Raw genomic sequence first — 11,515 nt, forward strand, 5'->3', positions numbered from 1 at the left:
GGTGGTTCTTTTAGATTTTTCGGTGGCAAGTGATCCATCTTTTAGGTTTTTTAGACTTTTCTTCGTGCCCACTTTTGAAAGAGAAACTCTTTTGAAACCAAGATTGTTTTAACGACATCATTTGTCTAATAGACGTAACGTGTTCAAAAAGTAAACCGCTTGAGTGAACGACCAGTTCTTGCATGGTTGCAGAAAGAAGAACTCTATTGAGTTTCAGGCAGTTTTTGGATGTTCAAAATGTTAAAAACAACCACTTGCTAGCGTTTATTTTGGAAAACAAAGACAAGGCACTAGTAAATTATGGAAGTACTTCTGAAATGACAAGCATTTTTAAGAAAATATTTTTTGTTCCAAAAACACTAGAAGTTGCAGGCACTTCACGTATTTTTTAAAAATTCACTTGCATATTTATCAAATATTAGTTCCAAAAATATTTTATCTAAAAACAATTTCAATCATGTTAAATTCACTCCAAACCGAAATTTTAGTACGATCATATATTTACTTGTCACATCATGTTTCGTTGGAAAAGGAAAGACTAACAAAGATTAAGTTAAAAATTGGCATGATTTTGGTCTTTATTTGTAAGTCAAGTTACCGAACCACTCAACCAGCCTGCTTTGTTTGGATTATCAATTAACCCATTTGTCGTATGTTTGGGTATAATATATTGTTGACATCACCAATACTTTTGTTTTTTTTTATTCAAACGATAGCATTTGTGGGTTAAATTATTAGTTGTTATAAGAAAGATGATCGGTAGTGATCGAACCAGTATCAGAATGCTTAAGCATGATTATTTTCTGTCACTGCGGTACAGTGTCATCTACACCAATGCTAGCTTCTGAGTTGTGGTTTCTTTTATGGGTGTCAAATTAGCAAATAGGTTATTTACCTTATTTTTCATCAGTGCAAATTTTAAACTACTCTAATTTATATGGATATTGATTTGAATTTATGTGTAAGGAGTCATGCTCATGATCCCAACCAACTACCTCGACTCACATATATAAATTTGCTTATTTTGCAAACGATTTTAGGAATGACAAGATTAATTAATTACAGCAGTTCGTTTTCAAACAGAAAAATCACAATTCACAATCCAAGACAAAACATAATCTGATGTTTAATTTCCACTAACTTGTTTTATACAAAGCATCCAATACAAAAACATGATAATAAACGAAGAACTCAAAGGTAATAATCCACACCTTGCACTTAATTATCAAAGAATAATTTATAAACATATGCACTCAGAAACCTTGTAACTTCCAATCTTTGTTAGCTAAAAAAACAACAAGACTAAGGTATTGTAAACTTTGTGTGTGACATGTGACCTATAATTCATCGTTAACAGATGATGAACCCACCTTCTGGCTCCCAGATTTCATGCATGTTTTGGAGCTGCTCAAACTTTCTAACCAGACCTGGTCTTTTACAACGGAGTTTGATTCGTTGTTTCGATGCCATCCCCAAAATGCATGTGTTTCGTTTAATACTCTGAGCCTTCCGTGTCCAAAACTCGGCTCTCTGTACAAAGACAGAGGGGAAGCCGGATTTTCGAACCTATATGTATAAAGATGGTTGAAAGTTTGGTTATAATCTTTAGGGAAATTAGAGGACTCCAAACTTAGGTGCAAGGAGACGAGCACATTGACATAACACTATAATATAGCTTGAACTAAAATAAAGAATACTTACTTTAATGCTAGTCCTTCGCGATTTCCACCGTCACCAATGGTCATATACACTGGACCACATGGATCAGCTTCATTGTTGTAAACCCTAGTCTGCAACATTAACAACGTTAGAAACCCTAGTTTGCATGCATCAGTCGTTAACAAAGTTAATCATAAAATACAATATTAGCCAGTCGTTAATGTTAACTAATTTGCACGTAAGGAATCAAATTAAGCCAACTTACAAATCGTTCATACGCATGAACATGCCCCGCAAAAACCACATCCACCCTTGCATTGTACAGCAACTCTTCCATTGCTTTCCTCATACTCTCCCCTTCACCTTTGTGGGCAGAATTGGTATTATACCACGGTGCATGCAGAAGCACAACAATCCACGGCGTCACCTTCCCATCAATCTTTGCCAAATCAGCCTGAAGCCACTTGTACTGATCTGACTTAGCATCAAAATCAGCATAGGATCCCAGCATGATGACGTGGGTCCCGGCAACTTCAAAAGAGTAGTACAAGTTTGAGGTGGACCCACTCTCTTGGTAGGGCATCGGCCACCTGGCATTGTAGGCCTTGAAGCCAGTAGGGTTGATGATTGGGATACTCTCGACTTCATGGTTGCCTTCTGTGACCATCCATGGGCGTTTGCTGGCGTAGGGCTCGACAATGCGGCCGAAGGAGTCCCAAAGCGGTTGCTGTGTATCGGCGTATGACAAGTCACCGGGGAGGAGAAGCACATCGTAGTCCATGCTTCCGATGTGTTGTAGGGTTGAGTTAGTCCATTCAGTCTGACCTAGGTCACCTGAAACCAATATGTGAACATATGAACAATGTTACATACACCAAACTTCGATCTTATAACAAATTAATGTAACAGCTGCTCGACCTTGATATTCTAGGGCGATCCGGCAAACCATTAAGTTAACAATTTCGAGCCAGAATTGATGTAGTTAATATGTATGCATATAAATTGGGTGTTTAAGGCAATTGCAGTATTGGGTTCCTTCAGGTTGGCTTTGGACTTCTCAACTTTCAAACCAAATCGAAGACCAGATGCACACTCATTTTGGGTTATTCTCAAATGTTTTATACAAACGGCTAGTTTAAGTGACATTGATTAGATCGGAAGTGCTCCTATAATGAATCTGAATTCGAATTCCCCTTCGCGTAGTTTATATTACTTTAATATAGAATTTCGTTGTTGCTCAAAGAAAAGGTAAAGGTTTTTCTATTTTCTTCAAGACAACTAGGCTTTCTACAAGATTATGAGGTCTAAGACCTAGTTTGAGAGTGAGGTGCTTAAAAAAAAAACACCTATGAAAAAAAGCTGTTAGGGTTTTAGGTGTTTGGTAAACTGAAAAAAAAGGGCTTATTTTGGAAGCTGCTGTGAGAATAAGCTGAAATCAAAGGAAAAAGCTGAAGCTGCTATTTGCAGCTTTGGAAAACTGGCTTTTTTTCAAAGCACACGGGGCTACAGTGCTCCTTTAATGAAAAGACCCACTATCAGACTGCTTTTTTTTCCAAAAGCACTTTTACAAAAAAGTTTACCAAACGCTCTGCTGATTTATTTCACAGCCGCTTATTCTCACAGTACAGCCGCTTATTCTTACAACAGTTTTTTTTCAAAGCACAGCAATACCAAACCAGCCCTAAGGTGAATGAGGAGAATATTCTCTTAGCAACTCCAGGCCTATCCAATTGTCAAGGGAATTGGGCAGTTTAACCCCCCCCCCCCCCAAAAACCCAAAAAACACCAACTTCAACCCAGCCCAAAAAGTCGGGCAGATTGTGGGTCCAAGGTTTCCAGACCAAGCCATCAGGCAATTCCTGTCCTTGTGTGCGGCTAAAGTCCAATTAACGCTAGGCAGACGTTAATCACGTCAATTTTTTTTTTGTATTAGGCGTGTGCACTTCACGCGCAAGTATTAGGTGCATCAACCGACCAAAACAGGTTGGTGAGGCCCAACCACACTCTTCCACAAAAAGTATAATTTCGGATAATAACATATATTGTTATGGGATTAGTTAAAATTTTTATTCGAAATTAAACATAATATTACCACTATTAAAAAAATAATTTTTTAATATCAATCTTAGGCAATTCATCTATGGGGTGAAGATGCACTCAGACAATTATTATTCACTAAGGCAATCATTTCCTATTGCCCAATCATTTGGAGAATTATTGCCGGTGGAGTTGCTCTCAGGCAAAGATTTCTTCAAAGCCACACACACAGATAATATATGACTCCAAAACATATTAATCCTTCAGAGCCATACAATCACAAGGCTAAGAAAATTGAAGCTCAAGCTAAGCTTTTGGTCCCAAATCTCTGATTATATATATTGTTCGACTTAGGCAAAACACATTCTTCTTATGAGAGAGTTGATTAATTGGAAGATAAATAGGTACGGCTGCAGCTGATTCAGGATGACCCCAACCATGTATAATATTCATCCTTTACCAAGACTAATGTTTTCTTTGATATAGATAAAGGTTTATTTACAATTAGATATCACATAATTAAAAGAGGTTGGCTGAAATGATGATTGTACAAATCTCAATTGTTGAATTGATTAATTCAAAACAACGACTGGTCAAATTTTAATGACGTTACCGATTAAATATTAACAATATATCGACAAAAATCCTAAAAAATAATTATTTCAACAATGAGATTTTTGTTTTCATCATTTCAACCGGTTTCCCTAATTAATTTACTAACCATGAAACAGTTAAATGGTCTTTAGCCAACCCAAGGTTGCAGAATCAAGCAGAGGACCTCTAAAATTAAAATGAAATAGAAATATAGACTTGCAAACACATGCAAGCTGATGTGTTTTTTTTTTTTTCAAAAGCAAGCTGATATGTTGTTTCTGATAGGAATAGTGTATATATATATATATATATATATATATAAGAACTGTAATATACTCCTGATATAATATGGATTCTTTGATGGTTTCCTATGATGATTCTAATAGGAGAGTGACTAGTATTGGTCTATTAATAAATAGTGATCCCAAAAAATACGCTCATTATTGGATCAAAGGCGCCTATTGTTTGGTTGAGCACTATGTATCTAAGATAGAGAAGAAGCTTACTATTAAAGTCGATGTGACTTCATCTTTTTCGATTTTTAAAGGTCAGATTATTTCTTACGGTTTTTAATTGGGTTTTTGCGAGGTTTAGTTCAATAAGCAAGGTCTGCTGCAGAAAGTTTGCTAAAATTGCAAATTTTCCTAACGAGAGTTGTACACTCATCTCCAACATTTGTTGTCATTCCAATTAGACTTAAAGCAACTATATATAACCAACTCTATCATACCCCCAACAAACATAAAACATAATATTCAATCTAATTTCAGAAAGACGTTCATGGAGTTCATTTCATGTGAACAGCTACTAATCTCCAAGCAAAGTTATTGACCCATAAATTTCTTGCGAGAGGGAAATTTGACAATCTGACAATGTAAGTTATCTTTGAAAAAAAAAAACCGTTATTTAACTTACCGGCCACTGCAAATTCAAGGGGAAGTTTTTGTGGGGGTGTCTTGAAGGAGAACTCGGGGCCTGAACCTCCACACCTATAGAAGTATGTAGTGGCAGGTTCCAAGGGACCAATGGTAACATGGTGGATCTTCCCAGAGCTGTAGAGAAAGTACTTGTATGATGTGTGTTCTCCAGTTGCCTTCCCATTATACATCCCAGATTCCTTTCCATACTCCACAATTGATTTAACATGCTTGCTTTCAGTAACCCATGAAACTCTCATATGATCTTTTCCCACCAGTGAAATATGCACCTAATAAAATAGTTAAGAAAATAATCAACAAGAAATTATAATAGTCGGGTGTGAATTGATTTTCCAAGCTCAAAACTATAGCATGTTTCGGTCGCTTTCCCCATTACTTGGAAAAAGTGAGCTACCGTTTCAGATACAAGATACTAACATTACTGTCCGGACAATAAGACGTACATTATATAAACTGTTAGACTACTCATAAACTGTACCTGTTGAGGGTCCTCATCCGAACTAGTGTGGTGGGTGAATATTACTCCGCGAGGAGGTTGTCGAACATAATCATCATCTTGTGATTTTATGAGTTGAGGGAAGAGACAGATGACTAGGAGGAGAGAGAACACATGAAGATATAATTTCTCCATTTTTGTTCTGTGAGAGCTATTGGATACATATATTTTCAGAGCCTTGGAGAGATATATAAGAGGGTTGAGGGGGTTTGGAAAATGGATAAAATAATAAGATTCCAATGGCGTGAAGTAAGTATATATATGTTTGAAGGGACTTGGCAATACTTACAGCAAAGCCACCGACGTTCTAACTAGGATTCTCAGTCTTTATATCTATATGATAGTTCTATCTGGCATAATATTAGTAATGCAGATTAGGTTTTGCTTGGCTCTAATCTTAATTAACTTGGGTAATATCATTAGTTTATTGATTATTTGAAGTAAGACCAAGCCTAATCACGTGGGCTTGTAACAAACAAGATATTAAAGTCGGGCCGGCCGTAGACTCAAGGGGCACACCCTACGCATGACATTTGATAAATGATTATACGCAGTAACAGATAAGAACATGTCCCGTGCATGGAATATAGGAGTTTGTTTTACCCACACCAAAAAGTAAAAATAGAAAGAAAGAAAAAATGGTGGGCATGTAAACATTATGCTTTAAGAGTCCCAGATTCAAAAGTATTTCATGACGTTAATTTGCTGCTTTTCGAACTTGATAGGTAACTTGTCTGCAACAAATTCTCTTCATGCCGTGCAGATACATTTTATTTCCAAGCACTCAATCAATTTTGAAAAGTAGTCACAGAACTTGTCAACTTAATGGATATCTCTGTTGAAAATACCTTCTTGTACTATAATTATTCAACAGATCATAATGTACTATAATGCTCTATATTATGGACGACGAAATTTAACCAGACCAATTCCTTTCATTTGGAAAGAGATTATTTTTATAGTCATGCTATAATATGTAGAATGATAACATCATATAGCAGTCTTTCAAATACACACATATACCTCAAAATGTTTCCCTCTCTTTGTAGGGTTTGACATGGAATGCTTTTAAAGCTAAAATTTAATACATATTATATTTTTGTATGCTATATAATGTAGACCGTTAATTTGAAAATTGATTTTCATTTGAACGAATGGTTCAAATTAATAAGATTTTAAATATTTGAAAATATAACATTATTCATCAATGAGAATCTAAACAGTTGTATAATATCACTCATCGAGAGGAGTCTAAACATTTGTAGAAGCCGAGCCAATTTGTGGTGGGGATTTGGGCGGTCCCAACCTTCTGAAAAATGAGTGTTATTTGTCCTTTGTCTTGTTGATTTCTCTGTCGAAGACTCAGGCAGGTGAAAGAGATACATTTGTTCGTTAATCAGATGGAACTCAATTTTTTTTTTTGTCGAATATTGAACTCAGTTAACAAATTACTTCATCTCGAGCATAATGCATGGTTACAAGTTATATCAGAATATCCCAGGAATCTACTTTTGAGATGAAGAATCTAGGGTTTGGAATATTCTTCTTCTTTTTAATTATTATGTTTTTTGGTCGAACTAAAAAACCCATATTATTTATTCTATTATTCATGGTGGACTGTCAATTTTCTCAACAATAATAGCTGGTCGTAAACCAGAGGGAGATAAAAACTCTTTTCATGATTAATAAAGAATGCGCAGTGCAATTATATGGTCGTTTCTTAAGATATAATTTATGTGGTATTTAATTTTTATAGGTTGCAATTAACCAATATTTAAGAACATGTTCATATGTTGACTTCGCTGAAAGCGAATTTTCAAAGATGACTATTATATTGACAATATATCGATCATACGTTCAAATAATCACAATATATAAGTAACTGGTGATTATTATTATTGTTAAATTATTTATTGTTCTTGAAGAACGATTCTTATGTACACGTTCAGACTAGCAAACGATATTGTGGATGTGTCAAAGGTACAAGTTCACATTAGAAAATCAAGTCGCATTTATGATGCATAAACCTGTTATCCACAAAATTATTTATTGGTCTTAAAGAACGATTCTTATTTTTACTTCACACATACCTTTTTAATTTTCGACCGTCGGATCGAATGAATTGAAGTAGATCAACGGATAGAAATTATCAAAATATATGTGAGAAGTAAAATGAGATTTGTGATGCAAACGAGGCCTTTATGAGGCATATAATGCAAGAAACACATGTGGTAGTCAGGATAACTTCACTTCATGCACAAGTACTCTCACTATGTCAAGAATGGGACAATACTTGGACACTGACTAGTGTCCAATTTTACTGACTCGCAATAAAAAAATGACACTTGTCCTTTTTAATTCTATCTCAGATTATGGCCATCTTCATAACCAAACACCTCCTATTTCCCCATAGCTTCTGCAATGGAGATCTGGGCAAATCCTCAACTCCTCCAACTTCTGCCTCCGTCGACCACATCCACGTTTCCTCATCCTTCTCTCCTCCGTCGAACCCGCCCCCAATCCACTATCTTTTTCCCGACACAACCATGGGCAGAAAGGAGAGAAAGCGGCTACTCCGCTACCAGTAATTAAGCAGTTGCATACGTGCTGCCATGGCAGAGGAGAGAGTTGGGTATGAGTAGGCAGGGTTGGGTTCGTTGAAGGAGAGAGATTGATGGAGAAAATTCGGGTTAAATTTGACATGGACGGGGACGAGATCTGCGGCATGGGACGGAGGAGAGAGGAACTGTTTGGTTATAGGTGTAAGGTTAAAGTTGGTTGCTTGGTTATAGGTATAGAGAGAGTTTTAAATGACAGATGGCTTGATTTGATTGGGGTAAATGGTAAAGTTAGTATATTATTGGGTCCTCACTTGTCGTTAAAAATATATATATATATATATATACACACACACGCATTTCTATTTTGGTTACTATATATATTTTGCTTGTATGTGGCCAAGCACAATTCACGAATAAAGAGCCAATTAGTTTGGTATTGGTCACCAAGTCCATCCTCTTCAACGTTCCTCCCTCTCTTTGCTTTATCTTCTTCAACGTCCCTAAACTAGCTTGGGGATCCTATTTCCATATCAACTCAAGATATGCTTATTGGGCTCTATGTCTTAACGAGTGGAAATCGTCGAGGTATTTGTGCAAATAGGTATAATCCATGCTCCAGTCAATAGCTAGGTGGAAAGTTAAGAAAGATCTCGACCAGTTAATTCCTCACACCTCTAACAATGTCGTGACCTTTGTTGTAACTAGTTCTAGAGTTCAGAGTTTATTTATTTTGAACTGAATCGTGCATGCAGAACCAGGGTCGTCTTTAAGATTTCGAGGACTCTATGCGAAATTTATAAAAAGGCTCCTACTTAAGATGGTTTTTCAGAAAAAAGTAGAACAATGTATTGATGATAGAAAACAATAACTTAAACCAAAAATAAACTTTTGAGTGTAAGTTTACAAATGTCATTAAATAATAAGTAAAAAGAACTATGAAAATAACCTTCACTAAATAGTTGAAAGCATTTCAAGCTTACTCAACCAAACAAGAAAAAACTTTCAAGAAACTCTAAATTTAAAGTTTCATCTTGAATATGTAGTATTATTTTATAATAAAGAGAATTACTATTGACACTTTAAAAATCTCAATTAGCACTCCAAAATTTCTATAATTAAACAGAAAAAATACACTTGTGAGTAGTGTAGAATGAGATTTTTGGAGTGCTAATAACAATTCTCTTAATAAAATTAAAAAATATATTGTTTTTTAGGGTGTTGTTATTGCCATTGACACTCCAAATATCTCATTGTGCACTCCAAATGTTTATGTTTAAAAAAAAATTTGCACTTGTAAGCAATGCACAATAAGATTTTAAAGTGCTAATAAAAGCAATTTTTTTTAGTACATCAATATTTTTACACTAGGGAAAGGGAGAGTTCGGTTAAGCCACACAATGGAGAACCTAATTTAGTATCGAATTCGCCATCCACGAGATTCGAACCTAAGACCTCTCACTTCCAAGTGAAGAAGAATACCACCAGACCGTAGTACTAAGTGGCAAAAGTAATTTTTTTTAATATATAGCATTACCACATATAAATATTGATAGTGAAGATGAATATCCTAAAGCATATACGTTAATAGGTTTTAAATAATAATTAACTGACTAATTATATGCATGATGTAGTTATGTGTGGGGAAAGTAGTACGTATCAACGTCAATGAAAATTCAACCGGCAGCCAGCTTCTACCATTGATCACCTCTCATGTGACCCAGATTCATTCACTACGCTACGCTGATCAGATGGAAGCTAGGTACGTTTGGGTATACAATTATAATACATCACAGAATCCATATTTATCAGCGGATCAATTCTGAAAAATATATGAATTTTGGTTCTTTAGCTGCTGATGCGGATCGTGCTCAAAAGTACCCCGCGGCTTTAGACTTATAGCCTCTCTAAGCTTTGAGATATTAGTTTTGTTTGATCTCTAAGATTGGATGAACATAGATAATATACTATATTCGAGGTATTATCAAAGAGAATAATCGCTGGCAAGATCATTGAAACACCGCCTATTAGAACAGAAGATCAGTTAGACGATATAATCATAATTAAATCGCTAGTCATGTATTTACTAGGTTCCTATCAAAGTGGGCATGTGCGATATATATGTATCAACTTTAAGAGGAGTGTTGACCTTTATATATTTAGGATTCCTAGTTATAAAATTATCATTATGATTAATTTTATTTTCTTTATTGTCCGGAATTGTATTACCTTGTATTATATAAATATCACCTCTTTATGAAATCCAATTTGACTGTAAGATTTTAGACATATGAAAAGATAACATTGCTCATCAAGAAGAATCTAAACATTTGTCGAAGCGAGCCAATTTGTGGTGAGTCATTACTAGGTTTAGTTAGAATGCTGGGGATTTTGGCGGTCCCAACCTTTTGAAAAATGAGTGTCCTTTGTTTTGTCTCGATCGAAGATTCGGGCGTGTCAAACAGATACATGTGTTTTTAGTCACATCGAACTCAATTAACAAATTACTTCATCTCGAGCATAATGCATGGATACAAGTAATATCAGCATATACCAGGAATCTAATTTTGAGAAGAAAAATTTAGAGTTTGGAATGCTAAAGGGATCAACAAAGGCCAAACCCGTATTTCTTCTTTCTTTTTAGGGATTTTTTTTTAAATATCATATGAACTTATGTACTTTTACCAATTTGTCATATGAATTAAAACTTTAAGCAATTTGTCATACCAATTTTCCGAAATCATTAATTTGTCATCTAACCCTAACTTCATTAAGTTTTCCATCTAAAATAAATCAAGTGTTTTACGCATAACTTGTGTTCATGGTTATTTAAGACATTTTAACATAAGAATATCATTCAGCTTTACCACAGACGAGAGGGTCCTCAATGACTCTATATTTTAAAGTCACTTCGAAATACAGAAAAGCAAGTGTAGATCATTATCTTTTTCCAAACGGCAAACTCTCCATATCCTTGTTTTGTCATTACTAAGTGTAGATCCTTGTCCCCCCCCCCAAAAAAAATGTATTTTTTTTAGAAACCTTAGAATTATTTTTGTCGGAGACAATTTATTAAAAGGGGAGTGAGATGTTGAAATATCTGAAATAACAAATTATTTTTGTCGGAGACAATTTATTTTAGATGGAAAATCTAACAGAGTTAGTGTGAGATAACAAATTAATAATTTTGGAAAATTGGAATGACAAATCGCATAAAATTTTAGTTCATATGA

At 35.1% G+C, this 11,515-nt stretch overlaps 1 protein-coding gene across 1 annotated transcript; it reads right to left on the reverse strand.

Moving 5' to 3' along the window:
• Positions 1–1,110: 1,110 nt before the first annotated feature.
• Positions 1,111–6,046, reverse strand: LOC103433251 (purple acid phosphatase 22). Its single transcript, XM_029090653.2, has 5 exons — positions 5,707–6,046; positions 5,206–5,497; positions 1,925–2,493; positions 1,702–1,790; positions 1,111–1,566 (listed from the first exon to the last, which is right to left on the reverse strand). Exons 1-5 carry the CDS (start codon positions 5,857–5,859, stop codon positions 1,338–1,340), a joined length of 1,332 nt encoding a protein of 443 aa, XP_028946486.2. The 5' UTR covers positions 5,860–6,046; the 3' UTR covers positions 1,111–1,337.
• Between the last annotated feature and the right edge of the window lie 5,469 nt (positions 6,047–11,515).

This window comes from Malus domestica, chromosome 12 (genome assembly GCF_042453785.1).
Source record: "Malus domestica chromosome 12, GDT2T_hap1".
NCBI lineage: Eukaryota > Viridiplantae > Streptophyta > Magnoliopsida > Rosales > Rosaceae > Malus > Malus domestica.

Coding starts and splice junctions, on each gene's coding strand:
- LOC103433251 (XM_029090653.2), bottom strand. CDS start 5,859: ATGGAGAAATTATATCTTCATGTGTTCTCTCTCCTCCTAGTCATCTGT. Junction 5,498..5,706: donor CGGATGAGGACCCTCAACAG/GTACAGTTTATG, acceptor CTATTTTATTAG/GTGCATATTTCACTGGTGGG. Junction 1,567..1,701: donor CGCGAAGGACTAGCATTAAA/GTAAGTATTCTT, acceptor TTATACATATAG/GTTCGAAAATCCGGCTTCCC.